The 19,507-nt window shown below is 53.3% G+C and overlaps 5 protein-coding genes across 5 annotated transcripts; 3 read left to right on the top strand and 2 right to left on the bottom strand.

Annotated features, from left to right (window-relative positions):
- Positions 1-446: 446 nt before the first annotated feature.
- On the top strand, positions 447-1,457 carry N7498_005451 (putative C2H2 transcription factor; the record flags this gene model as incomplete). Its single annotated transcript, XM_058452513.1, has 2 exons — positions 447-818; positions 878-1,457. Exons 1-2 carry the CDS (start codon positions 556-558, stop codon positions 1,455-1,457), a joined length of 843 nt encoding a protein of 280 aa, XP_058309051.1. The 5' UTR covers positions 447-555.
- Positions 1,458-2,888: 1,431 nt separating this feature from the next.
- Positions 2,889-7,408, bottom strand: N7498_005452 (ribosome biogenesis protein URB2; the record flags this gene model as incomplete). The annotated part of the gene is made up of 2 exons (XM_058452514.1): positions 2,889-7,325; positions 7,391-7,408. The coding sequence occupies 2 exons, from the start codon at positions 7,406-7,408 to the stop codon at positions 2,889-2,891; spliced, it is 4,455 nt and encodes a 1,484-aa protein (XP_058309052.1).
- Positions 7,409-7,553: 145 nt separating this feature from the next.
- On the top strand, positions 7,554-8,571 carry N7498_005453 (MICOS complex subunit MIC10). The gene is made up of 4 exons (XM_058452515.1): positions 7,554-7,609; positions 7,672-7,756; positions 7,892-8,042; positions 8,299-8,571. Exons 2-4 carry the CDS (start codon positions 7,682-7,684, stop codon positions 8,346-8,348), a joined length of 276 nt encoding a protein of 91 aa, XP_058309053.1. The 5' UTR covers positions 7,554-7,609; positions 7,672-7,681; the 3' UTR covers positions 8,349-8,571.
- A 754-nt stretch (positions 8,572-9,325) lies between these two features.
- On the top strand, positions 9,326-11,260 carry N7498_005454 (nucleobase cation symporter-1 family protein; the record flags this gene model as incomplete). Its single annotated transcript, XM_058452516.1, has 5 exons — positions 9,326-9,425; positions 9,520-9,590; positions 9,653-9,902; positions 9,956-10,680; positions 10,733-11,260. 5 exons carry the CDS (start codon positions 9,326-9,328, stop codon positions 11,258-11,260), a joined length of 1,674 nt encoding a protein of 557 aa, XP_058309054.1.
- Positions 11,261-12,425: 1,165 nt separating this feature from the next.
- N7498_005455 (putative 1-phosphatidylinositol-4,5-bisphosphate phosphodiesterase Plc1) lies at positions 12,426-15,887 on the bottom strand (the record flags this gene model as incomplete). Its single annotated transcript, XM_058452517.1, has 1 exon — positions 12,426-15,887. The coding sequence occupies one exon, from the start codon at positions 15,885-15,887 to the stop codon at positions 12,426-12,428; it is 3,462 nt and encodes a 1,153-aa protein (XP_058309055.1).
- Positions 15,888-19,507: the final 3,620 nt, after the last annotated feature.

The raw sequence follows: 19,507 nt of genomic DNA on the forward strand, positions 1-19,507 counted from the left end.
CTGGGTAGCTAAGGGAAACCGACTGTCGGGCTCTTATGTCCTCATTGGTAATTACCGGCTTATGAGTCATTGTACCATCCCACGGTGGCCAAAACGCGGCCTTGTCAGGGTTGACAGCAGAGCAAGAGTATAAGATCTCGGGCTGTCCCTGCATAGTAAAAAGGATTTTCAGGTATCTGCAAGGTGATCTCAGCTCGGCAACGCCGCGACAAGAGAAGTTCGGAGAAGCGCGTCTGCACAGTCGGAAGCATCACCTGCGCCACAGTGGCGGTGGTCGGAGTCACCGCTCGCGTATAAAAGGAACTTGCAGGTGCCGAAATTTTCAGGTTCCAAGGCATCTCCTTCTTCCTCTCATCTACAATCTACATCTACATCTATCTTCCATCTTCACTGCTTCCCCCACCCTTTTTCAACACTCGTGCTCACCCAATTTCTGCTTCTCTTTCCCATCCCGAGTCTTTTTTCAGTGTGGGTTTGAGTGATTCCGTTTGACGCGTCCCGCTGGTATCTTCATTCCATCACAAATCCCCTCGGCTAGTGTGGGGTCGACGCGATATGGGAGACGGATCTGACTATCCTAGTCCCCGAAGTGAAGCTCCGCACGGGGCTACTGCTGCCTCTGCCCTTGCCTCTGCTACAGAGACCCTGTCCTCAATTGCCAGAATGAACGAGCCCATGAGCTATATGGAGGGCACGCGCCCGCGCCTCTCCGTACGACGCGCCCGCGACCCCCCCAAGAACTCCGAGAACCAGATCTTCTGCGACCATCCCGATTGCCAGGCCGCGCCACCCACTTTCCGTCGCCCCTGTGAATGGAAGTAAGTTAATCTCGCTGTCGTTATCGCTCTCTGTTTTCGATGCTAACATGATTGCCCAGCAAACACATGGATAAACACGATCGCCCCTACAAGTGCTTCGAGCCCGGCTGCGACAAGATTCAAGGCTTCACCTACTCAGGCGGTCTTCTGCGCCACCAGCGCGAAGTCCACAAGAAGAACACCGACGCCAAGAAGCCTCTCATGTGCCCCTATGCCGACTGCAACCGAAGCACCGGCAACGGGTTCACACGCCAGGAGAACCTTCGAGAACATCTTCGACGTCGCCACATGCATGCTGACGATGGTACCCCACAGGTCATGGTTGACATGCCTTGGGAACGCGCCAATGAGCTTGAGGGTCTGCGTGCCAACTCTCTTCCCGCCACCGGGATAAAGCGCAAGCATGACTCGCCCAACGGCGATCTTCCCGAGTCGGATGAGGTCGGCCCTGAGCTGCACAATGAAGTTAAGCGGCTGCGCCGCGAGGTCCAGGAGAAGGACCGTCGCCTGGAAGAGTTGGAGCGCATCGTCGCCGGTCTGCAGCAGGCCCTTCCCCAGCCGACCGGACCCGAGCCCGAGTCGCAGTCCATCTCACAGGGCATCTCCGCCGTCCCCCAGACTGCTGCCCCCCAAGTTTGATTTGGTCGTTCTATTAATCTCCCCTACACCTTGAGTTTTTTATGCATCCTGTCGGCGTTCACCGAAGCGACAAAAAGGGCTTCGAATCTGCTTCCTGTTTATTTTGTTTCTGCATCAAGGCTCGGCTGTGTTGGATGGTTCTACCTCGGTATGCCACATCAGCAGAACTGAAGCGGGGATTATGGCGTTTTGCTTGACAGTGCGATGGTCCAGGTGGTGTTCTTATTTCTAGTGGAGGTCTTCATCTTTGTCGAGCCTCATATACCCAGGCGTACTGTTGCGATTCTGTCGCCATCACCAATGTCGTCTCCCATCTACTTATCTTCAATTTTCCTCAACTGTAGGAAATTCTAATATGGTTTCGTACCGTTATTTGGCTCGTGATATTCGTGTGTACCATCGCTTTCACCAGAAGTAGTCGTTCAATGGATAAAATGCCTTGCTTCATATGACCCGAACCGTGAAGAAGTAGAAAGAAGGTCCCAAAAATTGCGGTAAAAAATTGCGTCCTGGGTCCCTTACCATCAAGTTCTAGGTTCTTTCCAGCAATGCATCCCCCATTTACCTTGGCGGTTTGACGAGCGCTATTGAATTTGATCAGCTGGCCGCTCGTGTGATGTTGCTTTCGACCTCTGGGTGAGTCGCGATAGCGGAGGGTGGGAGGTCCCCCGTTGTAAGCCACACCGGGAGTGGGCTGTAGGTACATGACTACCTTGACGGTAAGCTATAGGCTTACCCGATGGGAGCATGGGTATTTTCCCCCCTTTGCCCTTGCATATGATAATCCTCTAGCCATTACTGAGCTATCTACTATCTCAAATGAAAGGCTCACGTGGAGAAGGGGGAAGCTATCGCGAGGTCCTCACGGGCTGCAACAAACGGGCACAAGTGTTGGAGGCATTTATAATTTTAAAGTCAGAGGTCATGGGTTTGAGTGCAGGATGCTTCCTTGAATTGAATTTTCTTGTTTTTCTTAGTTCTTGGAATGGTATTGTGATAGCCCCGATATTTTGGCCGATCTCAGGTGCCGTATACTTCGTCTTGGCATTTGGACTCCGCACTCGATGTTATCCTCAGGCTGCAACATCAGCCACAGCGACGCCTGAGGCCTCCATCTGCTATCTCCAAAGTTGGAGCCCGCTAGTCCCGGCGCGCCGAACCACCTAGGCAGGCGAGTCAACGAGGCTGTGGATACGAGTGACTCATATAAGACACAAGATGACCCGCGCTGACAGGCATGATGGGGCCGGGCCCGGAGTTAGGGAGTACGATGGATCTCGGCGTGCGGGGATATGACTTGCAGGAAATATGGAGTACAGCTTAGAAGTAGAACAGCTTCTTAGATGATATCAATCATCATGCATTCAGGGATATCATAAGTCTGAATAAAACAGGTTATTGTACACCGACACCGGGATAGCATGCAGGATATCACGCCTTATTCCACTTTCCGAACTTCACGTAGTCATCGTACAGAGATTTGAACACAGCGCGACCTGACATGTCTAGCGCCGCGTTGAGTGCCCGCATCGATTCCTTCGACATCACATCTAGCGCGGCGTAGAGACCAGGCATCAAAGCGGCTTTGACATCCGGTGGGAGCGAGGCGTTCAGAGAGACCTGAGTGTATGCAGTGACGACGTACTGCAGGTATTGGCCGGCGATGCGCTTTGCTTTCTTCGTTTCGTCGGTTAGGGCCTCGCGGGACGCACCGGCCTGGGGGCGGATCACGGCGGAGACGGTGGGGTCGCAGAGAGAGGTGAGGAGGCGAGTGTAGTGGGTAGTATGAGAGGCACTGAGTGGGGCGAGCCAAAAGGGCTGCGAGAGGTTGGTTTGGGACTTGGCGGACCGAGACCGTTTACGTGTGTTTGCAAACAGGCAAGCCAGCAGGCGCTGCATGGCGTTGACCACGAGGTGGAAGCGGCCGCCAATCTTGAGGCGCTGGAGTCCCAGTACGAGCCCCATCAGGCGGCAGAGTCGCGTGAAGATGGTAGGAGCGTATTCGGGGGAGATGCGGGGGCCGACCTTGGAGGCGCAGGATCCGATGGACATGAGGACGCCGTCCACGTTGCACTGCCCGAGGCTGCGGGTGTGGACCCGCAACAGAAGGGACAGGCACTCCGCAGTCAAACAGAACTGGGTGATGGAGGTGGCCTTGGGGAGAGCAGTTGTGAGATCGAGCCCGAGCAGGGACAGCTCTTGAGCCGCCGGACTTTCCTTGTCTTCGATTGGAGGAAGCGAAACCAGGGCTAGATAGATCACTAGCAACCGGTAACCGGCGCTGTCGCCAGTGAAGCCAAGCTCCCGAACCTCGCGGATTGCTTTGCTGACCTTCTTTGGAGTCATAGAACGGAAACGCTCCGTCGTCGCCCGGATGAAGAGTTGCTGGTCTTCGGCGTAGAGCGACTGAAGCGTCAGAGTTTCGGCGCATTGCAGTACCGGCTTGGTGATGCTCTTCTCGGGCCCCTTGCTAGCAAGAAGACGACGTCGAATCAGCCGAGATGGGGCTGAGTCGATGGACATTTCCATGTAGGTCTCGATCTTGGACAGGAACTTCTCCACTTCGATGTTGTTCGTCGCCAGATCCTCAAAGTCCTCCAGAGCGTCGATGGTCTTGATGAGGGTGATAGTCTCCTCCAGCTTGTGCTTTTTGCATTGCTCCTTAACGGACTTCATATCCCCCAGAACCAGTCCGAATACACGTTGACGACAGGCGGCCAACTCGTCCTCCGCAAACGCCTCGCGCAGTTGTTTGCGATGGACCCAGAGCTCTGACAAAGTCAGACGTAGGAGGAAATCAGTCATGGAGTCACGATCAATTTGTCGCAACTTAGAGGCCTGCTTCGATGTTCTTGCGAACAGCTTCTTGAACATTTCAATCCGAACATCCTCTTTCAGCACCAATAACTTCGCAATGACCGCGCGATGCAAGCTTCGGAAGGCCTTCATGATCTGAAGATCCACTTCCGTGCCCTGAAGGTTGATGGCTCGGGCCGCAGTCCAGATCGGTTCCCACTCCGCCGTCACAGTAGCATCACATTTGGGCATGGCCGCGAGTTTAGCCATCATCGTCAACAGACCGACAGTCAGTTCCGGAGAACTATCCTGCTGCAGCAGAATACTGAGTAACTTGTTCAGAATTGCGGTACGGAGACCACGAGTGATCAAAGCGGCCGGGATCCTCTGCATGCTTTCCACGCAGAGACGACGGTTGTGATGGTCGTTCTCGATAGTCTGGTTGAGAATCTGTACCAGATCTTGCACAATGAAAGGTACGCTGAGCAGATATTCATGACTGACAATGCTCGCCCACGCTTGAAGGAACCGTGCTTCGTCAGCCGCAGCCTCCAGAGGCAATGAATATGACCGGTATTGGACGGCAGCCAGGGAAAGAAGATGTTCCAACTGACGCAAGCGTTTCTCAGAGGGAACGCGCTCCCAGGCTTCTGGAACCCTGACGAGTGCCAGGGAGTAAGCCAAACAGAGAGTAATTGGAGAATCCAGTGTATCGATCCGGCCATTCCAAGGAGATTTCAAAGACTTCTGAGCCCCATCAATGGAGACGGATACGATGAAGTCCGTGACACGCTTGGAGATCTCGGCGAATGCGTCCAGCTGTTCATCCGTTGGCTTTCCCTTGACAACCACCAAAGCATACTGATAGGCCTCCCAGGCCTCGAGCGGAGCAAGGGGGATGTTGTCCAAATTTTTATGGGTGCGACGAATCGTCACCGCGACAGAGCCTAGCAGAGAGCCGATTGTCTGGGCAAGTTTGCTATCCATCGGCAGTGTATTGTTCTCCATCAGAGTTCGCACAAATCGCCACAATCGCCAACGCCAGTGGAGGGTCTGCTTTGAGGACAGTGTAGCTGAGAGTGTCTCGACGAGAGACAGCAGAGTCTCTTCGGAGTTGTCCGAAGCCAGTGTCTTTCCTCGGCAGCCAGCCTCCATGAGGACGAATTCCGCATAGGAATCAGATGACTCGGAAACCTTACCATTGTCGGCCCGGACTTTTGTGGCAGCAGAGCGCATCTGCTCCGCAAGACTGGATCCAGTGAGCGAAGTACGAATCAACTCACTGTAGGCATCACATAAATCGTCGTCTTCCCAAACCGAAAATTTTGGCAAACTGTCGTTTTGGGCACGAGCGTCCTCCAGTTTGACGAGCTGGTTATGCCATACCTCCATGAAAGTGGTCAAGTCTCTCGCCGCCGCGAAACCTCGCATGAGTGGAATTGCGACGTCATTTTTGATGATGTTGTTTTTGCGAGACTTCTTGTGGAAGCTCCTGCGCCACTGAAGTATAATCTTGTCGAGCAACGCGTCCAGAAGCTTGCGAGAATCTGGCAGGCCTGAATTTGGCAGGAAGATGTCGACACCGAGACTGATGACCAAAGCAATTACATTCCACTGGACTTGCTCCAGTCCCTCCTTAAGAAGACCAGTATAGCCAGCATGGGTGAGGACAGTGTGCAATGAAAGACCCACATTGCGGTCAAGAGCCACTCGAAGAAGCTCTTCCAGAACCGAAACAAAGCGAGTTGACAATGTGTCAGGGTCTTCTTCCTTTGCGGTTGTATACGCTAATTCTGCGACTGCCACAAATAAAGTCTCCAACCAGGGGGCTTCATGTGTCTGTCGGCGGAAAATATCTCTCGGAACTGCACGGACTGCATTATCGAACAGCTCAGGGAGAAGTTCAATCGATTGCCACGAGGAGTGGAAAGAGGCGTCTTTCGATTCGCCCTGAGACATCTGGATAGTAGAATCCTCGCGGATAATCGGCCTGAAGGTATCCGTCACCGGCTTAACGGGGCTCCAATCCGGTTCTTCCTGAGAGTAATCGATGCCGGAGCCACCGCGCTCGAAGAAGGCCGCACGCGCCGGGAGTAGTACGTGAAGTGCGAGAATCCGCTCAATCGCATGAAGAAGATGAGCTCTTTCATCGGTATCAAGCTTGGTATTCCGTAGACAGAGTTGTAGTCTGAGACCGTGGGCGAAGCAATACTTTGCAAACGCTTCATTGCTTGCCTTGTTGTGGGTATCATCCTCGCGGAAAGACCTTGACTCCCACAGCTCCAGAATTGCGGGGAGCACGAAAATCAAGTGCTGAAGATCCGTAGTTTTGCCGGCTTGGGTGAACTGCGTAATGGCCACTGCAGCCACTTGGAATGACCTGCCCAACAATTGGGCAACGAGGGCAGGCTCGCCTCTCAATGTTAGCTTCAGATGGGAGTTGGCGTTTTCGTCCGTTCCGAGTGTCTGCTGACCCAGAGTCACAACTCCATAAAGGCAATCCAAAGCACGGATAAACGCGAGGAAGCACGAAGCGGGATTCTGTGGCTGTTCATTCTCATCCATGACCTCTCCACCGTTCTCGGTGGCCACTCTCTTCCGCTTTGTTCCCTTAGAACTCTTCTGGTCATCCTGAGTTGACGAGCCCGCCAGGGTATGGCTCGAGTCGGAGTCGAAACTAGCGATCGACTGTCCTCTCCCCACCGTCGCAAAGATATCGGCTTCCAGATCCGCAACCGTGTCACACAAGGTTGAGAGGAACTTTTGCTCTTTCAAAGTTGTCGCGAGGTTCTTGGGAGGGATCGCATCGATGAGCTGTCGGAGCAAAAGGAACGATGCCGGGTCCACGCGGTAGTTCTTCCCATTCTTCAGTCGCTTCAGTAACCATCGGAGTGTCCATTCGGCTTTCGGAGTGGCGCTGAGTTGGATTTTCGCATTGCGGCAAGTCTCCGGATGGCTTTCACATAACGACAAGTCCACACCGAGGATCTTCGCAGCTTCATGCAGTTGAGTATTTGGTGAATCACCACCCTTTTCGAGGTGGAGAAGCGCCTCTTGCGACGCGCCCGAGCGCTGTTGGAGGGGTTTGTCAGACATCATGGATGGCGGCAGGAACAGATCTGTAAAATCAAACTTACCTCCGCAATTGAAGGCATCCTAAAACCAGGCGGTTTGTCGTGGGGTTTGGCGCTTTTTTTTTTTTGGAGAAAAAAAGAGACCAAAAGAGACCAAAAGAGAAAAACCCGCGGCGAAACTGGCCGACCGCCTTTGCCCGACCTTGACTCGCAACTCCCGAAACTCCTTGCACTCCTCACTGTTGTCCTATTCACCCTCCTAAATAACCCCATCTTTCATATGTGAGCTGCCTGTCAATAATCATCATCTTCGTTGTCCTTCCACTAATCCATTGTGTACTTAGACCCTTCGCAATGGCCGATTCCAGCGAGTCCCGGCCCGTCGCGCGGGTCACCAAGCCCGTCAGTGAGGCTCTGCTCAACGAGAAGGTACGGCAAATCTCGGGAAATCCCCGTCTACTTGAAGCTGGAATCTGCCTGGACCGGTTTTGATTTGCGGGGAATGTTGTTGAAGAAGCTCAGAACAATGGGAAACAGTCGGCTAATCCAACTTTGAATCCATAGTGGGACCGCGCTATTTCCTCCGTGATCATCAAGTCTTCGCTCGGCCTGTCGTTCGGTGTTGTCTTCTCCGTTCTTCTGTTCAAGCGGAGGGCCTGGCCCGCCTGGGTCGGCCTCGGTTTCGGTGCTGGACGTGCTTGGGAAGAGGCTGATGGTATGTTTACATCTGCCCCCGCCTTGGAATCTGCTACAACCTGGGCTTCTCGGGGAAGCTAGACCTGATGATGATGGTGCCGGGTGGAGTTTTCGGCTTTCTTGAGCTGTAGCTGCTATGCCTTCGCCATGCAGCTGCAATTTGAGAGGTCGAAAGTGAATGCCGCCCGGCATCAGGTGACGGTGCTAGCCCTCGAATTCATATGGCCCGAAGCCTTTCTTCTGCTATGAAACAAGTGAACTAATCAACGATACAGCTTCCTTCCGCCGCGGCGACTCGCCCGTCCGTGACGCTCTGCGCCGGTAGACCGTGCCACGGCTTATCGTGTACGATATTTGTACAGGAGTCGGGAGATGGGTGAATGGGACCTAGAGAAGAAAGGAATTCCGGATCTGACCCATGCTGCAACCTGACAGTGTGGACTGTTCGGGTGCCCTGCTCGGCAGTGTCTCCTTTCTCTTTAGCTTCATGTCCTTCAAATTCAAGAGTTATTCCTTGATATGCATTCAGCAATAGACTACCTTCAATTTGCAGTATCGGTGCAGGGTTATCAGTATCGGTAAATGATTGGCGGTATAGCGGAAGGTAGAAAGGCAGTAGCGTGGTAAAAGAACACTGCCTAGACCAGTGTAGCGTCCAGACAATGCTCGCCACACCCTACCGTGCGACCCACTTCCATTCAGCAATCGGTAGAGAGTATGGATACAACGAGAGAAGACGGAAGCATGGAAGACGGCGTGCACGTGATCGGCTCGCTCGATGAGTCGATTACTCGATGGCATCGAGTCAACGACATCTGCATTTCCGCGCTGATGATTAGATACGCCCCACTGCGCCAATCACCGCCACGGCCGCGTTGGTTGCGGAGTGAATGTGGAGCCCCGTTCGCCGCTTATCAGCGATAGTCGTCTTACCAGAGCAAGTCAGACAATGCAAAACGATAAGCGTCCGGCGGGTGCTGGTGCTCGAACCTCTCCGAGCCTGGGAATGATATCGCACATGGCGGAGCCGATCTCAGCACGGTCCCGGCCACTTGGATTACACCATTATCTCACCATGTCTGGGCCCATCAGGGGTATGGCGCTGGGGTTCGGGATCCCAGGGCTAGATGATGATATGGCTTTGCCTTTCCTTGGAATTATATCATGACCCCGGTCCCCCTGCCGGTAGCTTAAATAAATTGGATCTAGTCTTCCCTATCGTTCCTCCCCAGGTTTACCCCGGGTTATTTCTTTTATTGCGTTTTTAATTTTCTTGTATCTGCCCGCGTGCCTCTCTACATCATGTCCAGACTCAAATGGATTCTCGACAAAGTGGCCGTCCCTCACGAGCCCGGCCTCTCCAACGCCCAGTTAATGTTGACGAACGACGATTTGCGGCCAGGTGAGACCGTCCTCCAAGCTGGGTCGATTCTACATCGACGCCCGTTCGTGGGTCAGGAGACATGAAACTGACCGGTGAAATTCGCATGCTATAGTCGAACCGGAGCGTCGCCAATGGAAATGGTGGAACTACGTCACGTTCTGGATTGCCGACTCCCTTAATATTGTGAGTCTTCGAACCGAGCATCCATTGGAAAGGAATGAGATTTTAATTCGGCAATGATCTAGAACACCTGGATGATCTCGTCGTCGATGATTGTCGACGGTCTCTCGTGGTGGCAGTCATGGATCTGTGTCTGGATCGGATACTTCATCGCCGCCAGTTTCATATGTCTGACAGGTCGCATCGGCGCCGTCTATCATATTTCTTTCCCCGTCACGGCTCGAGCTTCGTTTGGAATTTGGGGATCTTTCTGGCCGGTGATCAACCGAGTGGTTATGGCTATTATCTGGTACGGAGTGCAGGCGTATATAGGAGGTATGCTACTCACAAATTCCCCGGATATTCACACCCGTTCTCACACGTCCCAGGCGAGTGCGTGACTTTGATGCTCGAAGCAATCTGGCCCAGCTACAGGAATATACATAATGGCCTCTCTGCCAGCGCCGGCGTCCAGACGCAGGGCTTCCTCAGCTTCTTCCTCTTCTGGCTCTTTTCTCTTCCCGCTCTCTGGTTCCCCGTTCACAAAGTGCGCCATCTGTTCACCGTCAAGGCTATCTATTCGCCTATCGCCGCCATCGCCTTCTTTGCCTGGGCCATCTCGCGAGCCCATGGTATCGGCCCGATCGTCCACCAGCCCAATACCGTTCACGGAAGCACCCTGGCATGGGTGTTCATCAAGGCAATTATGACCTGCATTGGTAACTTCGCCGCCTTGATCATGAATGACCCCGATTTCACGCGATTTTCCCGCTCGCCAAAGGATGCGCTGTGGTCTCAACTGTTGACCATTCCCATTGGTTTTGGAATCACGTCCTTCATCGGTATCATCGTGTCTTCATCCTCGTCTGTCATCTACGGCGATGCGATCTGGAACCCGCTGGACTTGCTGAAGAAGTTCCTGATCGGAGCTAGCTCTGGACAGCGCTTCGGAATCTTCATCATTTCTCTTGGTTTCGCGCTAGCCCAGCTGGGAACCAACATCTCTGCCAATTCGGTCTCCGCTGGTACGGACTTGACCGCGTTGCTTCCTCGATACCTGAACATTCGCCGTGGCAGTTACATTTGCGCTGCCATCGGCCTGGCCATGTGTCCGGTATGTGAACCCTCGTTTGTCCACTTGAGCATATATCTAACATTCTCCACAGTGGAACCTCGTGGTCTCCTCGAATCAGTTCACAACCTACCTATCAGCCTACTCTCTCTTCCTATCCGCCATCGCCGGTGTAATGATCTGCGACTACTATATCGTCCGCCGCGGGTACCTCGACATCAAAGCACTATATAGCGCCCGCAAGACAGACCCATACTTCTACAGCAGGGGATTTTCTTGGCGTGCGTACGCAGCTTACTTGGCCGGAATCCTGATCAACATCGTCGGATTTGCCGGCGCCGTCGGCCGCGAAGTTCCCGTCGGAGCACGGTACATCTACAACGTGAACTACTTCTCCGGCTTCATTGTCTCCGGCGGCATGTACTGGATTCTGACTACACTTTTCCCCGTCCCGGCGACGAGTGATCGCTGGAACGAGGTTGATGTTGATACCGAAGTCCTCGCGTACGGGCTGGAGGTTAGCGATGAAGAGCATGGCGTGGATGTGGACCGTCGCTGTGCTACGGATTCGCTGCCGCCGGATGATCAGAAGGGGCTGAGTTCTGCCTCTAAGAAGATTTGATTTGGCCTGATGAGCTTGTTTTCATGTTATGTTGTCTATTTATTTTTTTCGGGGATACCGCATGTATCATTTACAGTAGTAAGGGTATCTTTTTGGACCTGTCACGACGCGACGACATTCAATATTATGATCCTTGGGACTCGAAGCTCTCCACACGAGAGTTTCTTGATGGAGTCCAACAGCAACGTGGCATTTCTCTCGTGACGCACATTTACTTCAGTAGATGAAGATCATAGTAAAAAGGGACCCTCAAACTATAGTGGGATCAAGAAGATGTTGTAAATGGAAAAAATAGTTTGATAAAACCAGCAAGTGGAATGCTGGCATGGAGATGAGATTGATGCTGAAATTGATCTATAACTAAGTCGACCCGATGAAGGTCAAAACGAATCAAAGTATGAACCCATTTCATGCGGCCTAGCGCGTTTCTATTAAACGGGCGGTAAGAAAACATAATCAAAGGGGAATAAAAGACCTCAAACGACAGACATGGGGTGGAAACCAGCACCCGCGTACTGAAGGCCGAATGAAAGTGGGAGGCGAGGAAGAATACCCTTGAGTCAAGGTAAAATAACCTCTGCCTCGATGAGAAATTTGAGTAGAAAGCAAAGATTGGCTATGCAGTGGAAAGAAAAGCAAAACCATACGAGATAAAGGCGCCACCCGACCCCAGGAAATAGTCCGAATCCGAATGCGAATGGAAAATCCGTGAATGTGAATGTCCCTTCATGCAGATCCCAGAATTTGATGATGTGCTCCGGTGAACCAGCCACAATGACCTTTCCCCCAGATAATTGACTCCCGCAAATGCGATGGTGACGAATGATGTGGCCGTTCCGAAACGGAAATCCAAATGTGGTTTCCCATGGCCCGATAAACTGACACCAACCGAAAGATATGAACACCTTGCCAGATACTAAAAACAAACCGAGCCGTGCTGGTACAAACGAAATATGACAGGAGAATAGCAATGTACACATGATTTAAAGTAAAACAGGGGGTATCGCTGCGACGGGTATAGTAATGGCAATAACGAACAGGCAGAGATATGATGAAAGAATGTCATCGCTGCAAGAAAAGAGTGGGCCTTGCAAAAGCCGAGAAGAGGCGGAGAATCGCCTGTACCATAGAAAGGTTTGGCAGATGGGAGGTTAAGAAAGCTTCATCATTGCACAAATGATGAGTTTGAAGTAGTGGAGACCGTCGGTGTCAGGTTGGGAGAGCTGTCCTTTTCTTCAGGACTCGCAGGATCACTGCGATCCTGCAGCTGATCCTTTTCGCGGTCGGTCGACGAGGAGCGCTTGAAGACAGTCTGGCCGATCTGACGCAGGATGCCCATGCGCTCGGCACGGAGCTCCTCGAGGTCCAACCGCTGAACAGGAACGGGATCTATCTTCGAGATCCGGCAGAACAACGTCGAGAACAAGTACTGGTCACCGCTGCCATCATAGAGAGGCAGGTAGCGGTAGCCTTGAGAGAGACTGGTCAGCTTGGCAGTGAAGGTTGCCAACTGCACACTGTTGTTGTTGCCTGCACTGCGGCCATCCATGGAGCTCCAGACGGTCCATCGCACAAAAACCAGATCGGGATACTTGGTCTCAAGAGACATCTTGAAGCGATCATTGAAGACGGGGCTGTAGCCGTTGCTCTGCTCGATCTTGGTGCGACGGCGATGGGGATATCCGATACCAGACATACCGCTCCGAGCAGACGCATCCATGCCGCCCTCGCCAAATACCAAACTCTGGCCACGATCATCGGCACTGAACATCTCAATCTCAACATACGGGTTAATGTTGTCGTCCGGTCCAATAGTGCGAGGCCGAGGGAGCTGTTGCGCTGAGATGACATCAACGGAGAAGCTGATCAATTTCCGTTCAATCTTTCGCTTCAGGCCCTCGTTTTCAGGAGGTGGGAGTCGGAGACTCTCAGGCTTGAGGATGTAACCGGTGCGATCAGTTCCAGCCGCGAACATAGCTTGGTTCATCTGCATGCCAATGTCATAGGTCTGCCAGTTCAAGGCAGCCATTTGGACACCACGCCGCCAGAACTTGTTCGGGTCGAAGTTGGAGGAGCGGAGGCGGAACCCCGAGGGATAAACTCGAGTAAGGTACTTCCGGTTGTGCGATTCGAGCGCTACCTTATTGTCATGGCCCTGGCAGATGCTTTCGAACGATCGCTCTGCGAAAGAGTAGACGTGGTTGTACTTTCGGCTCTCGGGAGAAGAGAAGCTGTGCCACTTGTAGCCACGAGTGTAAATCCCCAAATCGGAGAGGGGCTTGGTAATCTTGCTCTTCTGGCGTCGGCGCTTCTTCTTTTCGTTGTGCGCAGAGACCAGTGCCCCGTCGCTGTCTTCGGTGGCACTGCTCATACTTGTGGCAGTGAGCGAGCGTCGATCTTGTGAGATCAAAGGGCCGATTCCATCGACAAGTCCGATCGAAGGAGGGCTAGAGAGCGAAGGGAGTTGGTTGTTGGGGATGATATCGAGAGGCGCGGTCGGGCGAACAAATGGCGTGCTGGCACTGCGCTTGCGGCCATGAGTACCGACAGAGCTTGAAGTCCCTGAGCGAGAGTCGGTCATAGTCTCGTCACAGGTCTTGACCTTGACCAGAATACGGCGCTTCAAGTCCTCGGGTGAGGGCAAAATGTAACAGTTGGTCATGAGGGGCTCGAGGATCAGCTGATCCTTGAAGGTATCTTTCATGATTTTGACCATTGCCAACTGCTGCTCGGGGTTGCAGTGCACCTCAAGCGAAAGGATTAGAGGGAAGTCGCAGGAGATAAAGGCGTATCGATTGATGACTGTGATGCAGTCGGCGAAGAGAACACTGGTGGTCAAGGTTCGGCCGTGAGAGACGATTGGACGCCCGTCGGCACCATCCCAGCAGTCAATCTCCACACAGCGACATCCCTGCTGGAGGGCACTGATGTACGCCTCGGTACTCGAAGCACCAGCGACCTGGCGACCGAGCAGATAGGTATTGTGAGAGCTGGAGATGAAGTACTCGTTCAATGGCCGATCGAATCGCGACTGAGGAGGGCGGGATGCATAAACTCCGTTGCTGGGAGAGGTCAAAAAGGCAGAAAAAGTGTCCAGATTCATCAGAGCCGGAGCAGGAGCGCTAACGTCCGACGCATCAGAAGGAACACGTCTGGATCTTCGAACGAATTTGTCGAAGAGGGCAACCCAATGAGCACGGTCGGAATCGACGTCCTCTTTTTGCACATCGCGGAGAAAAGACAAAAACTCTTCTTGAGTCAAGCCCGATTTGTGGTTCGCGGCACGGCTCTTGAAGACTTCCTTAACGTCCTTTCGCTCCTTTAAGCGCGCGAGGAAGTCCTTGAACTCGGAGAAGTTCAGCTTTCCATTGCGAGCAGCGTCGGCTTTGGTGAACTGTGCACGAAGCATGTTTTTAGAGCAATTGATGTGCAAACTGCGGCAGACCTTTTCCACGGCAGCGAAATCGAGACTTTGTTCCTCACCGGGTCGCACGCCTTGCGGGAACAGTCGGGACATCTCGTGTTGCCAGTGGGCTTGAAGGACCGCCTCACTTTGACCGGAAGCAGCCAGGCCAGCCATGAGGCCGATCCGATATCGGGAAATGTGTTCGAGGGTAGTAGTCCACAGATCAAGAATGCGATCACTGGGCGCGATCAAGTGCAGGGTCTTGACTGCTCGACCCTTGGAGCGCTCCGAGTCAGCAATGACGATAGTAAACCAGCGGCGCTCGACATCTTCCGGAATTTGATGTTCTTCACGATAATTCCGCGCATCCGCGCCAACCCGGATTTCCTTGATATCATCAATGTAGAAGCGCTTCGCGGGATTTGAAAGGTCCCAAAAGACCTTGGCAGCACCGAGGTCCAGGAAAAAGCGGACCTGCTTGCGGTGCTTCTTCGTCACCTTGGTCAAGACGGTTCCACACTGCAAAGCAGAGTCCACCTTGGGGGCGATGGCGACGGCAGTACCACCAACTACCTCGTGAGCCGACATCATTCGGCTTTCACTGCGCAGGCTAGATGGTTCCGAGCCAGCCCACGCGCCAAGGCCGTCCAGTGCTTCACTGGTGTCATCCTCGTTGCTCGAGTCCCAGGCGACGTCGCGCGGAGGCTGAGGACCTGTCTTACTGTCACTGCGTCGGCGCATAATCACGGGGCCGGAGCTTCGGTCTCGCTTGTCATTTTGCGAGGCGGATTGTCTTCTCCGCGTGAGCTTGCTGGCTGCACCGCGCGAGATCCTTCGCATCAAACCGGGAGTTTTAGAGTTGGAAGCGGAAAGATCAAGGACGCCAGGCGCTTCGGGAACCGCCATCATGGCCTCGCCGAGCTCGAGAGGCGCAGGAACTGGGAGAGGATATCCGGTTCCTCGACCGCGAGGGCCCTCGCTGGCAGCTTGATAGGGAGTACCGGCGGGGGTAAAGGAATTCGGTGTGCCAGGACCCGGGCAGGCTGAGACGGGTGTAGAGGAAGGTGAGGATGTGAATGAAGGTGCGGAGGAGGAAGTAGGGCCGGGAGGTAGAGAGGTAACGACATGATGTAATGAGGTAGAGTGGGCGAGAGAGGAAAGTCTTATGCTGGATTGGGTCTCGGCATCCAGGGCCGGAGGTGAGGTTGTTGCATATGCCATGGCGGCTATCTCGTTATCGGACAGCTCAGCTGCCGTCGGTAGGAGCAAGTATTTGGCCGGTCGTAAACCGTACTAAAGACAGAGTCACCTGGACTCTTTAAATGACGAATCGGTAACAGCACAGGGGACCAGCCAGCCGTTCGAGGTTTGCAAGGATCACCTCTTCAAAGCGATCCGAGCCAGAAAGGAGAGAGAAAGAGGGATAGCTTGACACGGTAAGAAAACGGTGATTGGGGTTCAGCCACGTCCTCAGCAGAGATGATCCGTTCTTGAACTCTGCATCTTGGCCTGGTTAGGATGCAATGCGGAGAACCCTGCCGGAGAGCGCCTCACGGGGGAAAGCCGAGGAAAGAAGAGGGAGAAAGTCGAGGGAAATAAAAACCACTGATAACAATTGCGACGGATACTAGCCCCGTGCAATGCCCGAAAACTTCCTCGAGAAGCTTGCTCCGATGCTAGCCACTGATGATAGACGTCACACCCTGGGGGGAGATCAAACGGGAGGATGATCTCCGACTCCAAAGTTCCGGTCCGCAGGTCTCACTTTCTTCTTTTGGAACCGAGCTGATTCCCGAGAAGAGGGTCCCAATGGTACCGCAGTGTGACCCCTCTCTTCTGCTTGTCGATCTGCCGGTCCGTGGGGAAAGCTGCTGCCCTGCACGGAAGGAGAGGGGGGTGGCTGTTGCGATATGGACCAATTGATCTCGCGCAACCAGTGAGCGAACCAAAGAGGAACAGGGAGGGGGTGCTGCAGCGCGTTATGCTCTCGGTAACGGAGGGGAAACGAGACGCAGGTCAGAGGTCGGACACTTGCGCATATGCGGGTTCAATCCCGATGGTTCAGGAAGAGCCCCAAAAGGCGTCGTCGCGTGTTCGGAAATAGGCGGCGGCAGCGACGAGGGCCCCAGGAAATAAAAAAAAAGATGACCAGGGTATGATCCCGGTCGATGAGCAAAGCTATCGATTGGCCGCGATAGAGACTAGCGATGCAGTGTGGGATGGGAGTACCCGTTGGTAGGGTGCAGGGAACTTTTTTGCGGCGCAACGGCGGAAGGGCAAATGCGATTTGGAGATCGGGAATTGCGACACTGCCAGCGCAGTGGATGCAGGCGGTCCGAAGAGGAAAAGGAATGGGCGATTTGACGAAGGCTACTCGCCGAAGTTGGATTCGCGGTTTTAGTGTCGTTTAGATCGTTGCCGTGAGCTGATCCAGTTTTTGCTGCAGGGTTACGTGGTGGCCACTAGAAACGGTATGCGAGGCGGGTTGAAACTGCTTTCTGCAGCGGAAATCACGATGATCATGCAACGGGGCAAGGACAAGAGCCAGCGTCGTCCTTGAACGTTGAATATGAGGGATGGTTTGGAGTTGGGAGTGGAAGAAAGAAGGGGGGAATGGAAAATAATTAAATCAATGAATCAATCCCAGTGATTCCGGGTTGGAATTGAAGCTGGAGTGGAGACTTGGGTGTACGGTGTAAATGGGCGTAATGAGCGTATGCTCTTACACAGTTGCTTGGCTGGCGGTACTGGGTACGTGTCACGTATCGTACACGGGTGGATCGTATTACCGCGGTATCGCCGCTTCCGTGGTCTTTTTGTTCCCGTTCCCTTTTTTCTTCCTTGATAGCCGCACGTGGCTGACTCCAATGTCCTTGAGATTGGAACCTAGGAGGTGTTCAACGAGGACGGAGTCGACGTATAGCGAGGTAAGAGACTTTGGGCGTGGGAGTATCAAAACGAGACCAGAAAAAGGAGACCCGTGGAAGGATCGGGTCTTATGTATAGCACGCGAGACGGGGCTGAAGGCAGTCAGAAAAATAATTATGGGGCAAAATCAAAGACATGGGGCCAACGAAGGGAGAGGGCAGCCCCAATTAAATACAGACATGGAGCAGATGAACTACGAACAACGCATAGCAACGGGCCAAGACAGGGTCGTAATTCAAAAGATGCAGTTACTCCCTGTCAGGTATTATTTGGTGCGATTAGGTGCTGCTCTACGCCCGAGCCTATCAGAGTACAGAGCCCGGCTTGGGTAGGAGATGAGATGACGATGTGGAATGATGGCACACCGCAAATGGGCAGATCTCATTTTCTCCGTGTCATTGGACGATCCCTCTACTGTATTTCCCGGGGAATGCTATCGGCCAAACGGGAGCCGATCAGTGTTTCAGATGCGTGAAAGGTGGTCGACACGGAGAAATGTATAGGAGGAGGGAAACCTCCTTTGACGGAGCTCACGGAGGATTATTTCGCACTAGGTGGAGCCGTGGAAGACAGTCTATTCCATTCAGACTTCCATAGTGTGACACCGTGCCGGGCTCCAGTTCCCCCACACCAGCCATGTTTTTGAGTCATAAAGTCACCGCACTTTCTCCGACATTACTGTACATACCGCAGCCCACTTCGTCATTCTTACCTGGTGTTTTTTTGACCGGTGTATCTGTACCGACACGCTGGGCGCCGGGAGAGAGCATGCGGACCTCTGGATTCCTGCGTTTTGATCTCCAGCGGCCTCTCATACTCGATGAACCTTGGCTGCCAAGGTTCGACATACCTTCTTATCAAGGATTCGCTGTTCTTTGTTCAATGGGCGTCTCTGCGCAACAGGGGAGGTAGATAGGAATCCGCGTGTGCCACAGACGGTCGATCACGATGCACATCATCATTCACTCCTATTCGGCCCCATTCGGTGGGGCGGGGGCCGTACTATACCCCGTACACCGACAAGATGGCAGGAAGGTACGCCGTTATTTCCCAAATTGGTCTCCAAACCCAGAAACCCAAAATCCTTGAGGCTTGGGCAGTGGCAGTGGCAGTGAGTGGCAGTGAAACGTTTCGGCGGTGCAGATGGGGCTGGTGGATCCCCGCAATGAGCCAACGCGAAAGATCGTCGCGTGTTTGAGAGCCCGTTCTCTAACGAACTCCGTTAGTGGTTATTTTGGCCCATTGTCTACGGTATGCCCCCTCTCTCCTCGACGCAAAATACGCGGTCTGTTGTGTAGGGTATTCATTTAGGTGAATTTTTGAAACTTTCTCCCTCGGCTCTCGGGACGCCTAGCTGTACCTCTCTGTGCCCGATGATACGGACTAGGGATGTACTTGGGTACGCGACATGCAGACTGATAAGTATGATCAAAACTCTGCGGGGTCGCTGTCAGCCCCGCGTTACTTGATGAGTTGGCGATGCCGTGCTGCTCAGCATTCCCTGATTTCATCTCAACTAAGGATATCGTATACGAGTCAACCCCTCACCACTGCAGAGAGCGTGTCATTTAGTGCGTTTCCTCGGGCAACAGACAACGGATCAACTCGTTACCAATCACCTCATCAGCAGGCACCGTGCATTTGACATGCAGTCCGAAACTCTTCAGGTTGAAAAGCAACGTGATCAGCGTAACCCCGGGACGCTCTATCCCAAAATAGCAGGACGATACGTCTAACCCGCACGTGTCGAAAAGGAGCTAGGTAACTCACTATCATCCCCGGTCTTGGCAGCGCTGACCGTTTCTTCCGCCTCCGGTCGATCCGTGCGCTATCATGAAAGGCGGTTGTGGCGGTTTGTAGCTCGATAAGAACATCTCGCCCGGAATTCCTTGACCTTATCAGCGATCACTGTT

This window comes from Penicillium cinerascens (assembly GCF_028974065.1).
Source record: "Penicillium cinerascens strain IBT 15544 chromosome Unknown contig_5_segment0_segment0, whole genome shotgun sequence".
Lineage (NCBI taxonomy): Eukaryota > Fungi > Ascomycota > Eurotiomycetes > Eurotiales > Aspergillaceae > Penicillium > Penicillium cinerascens.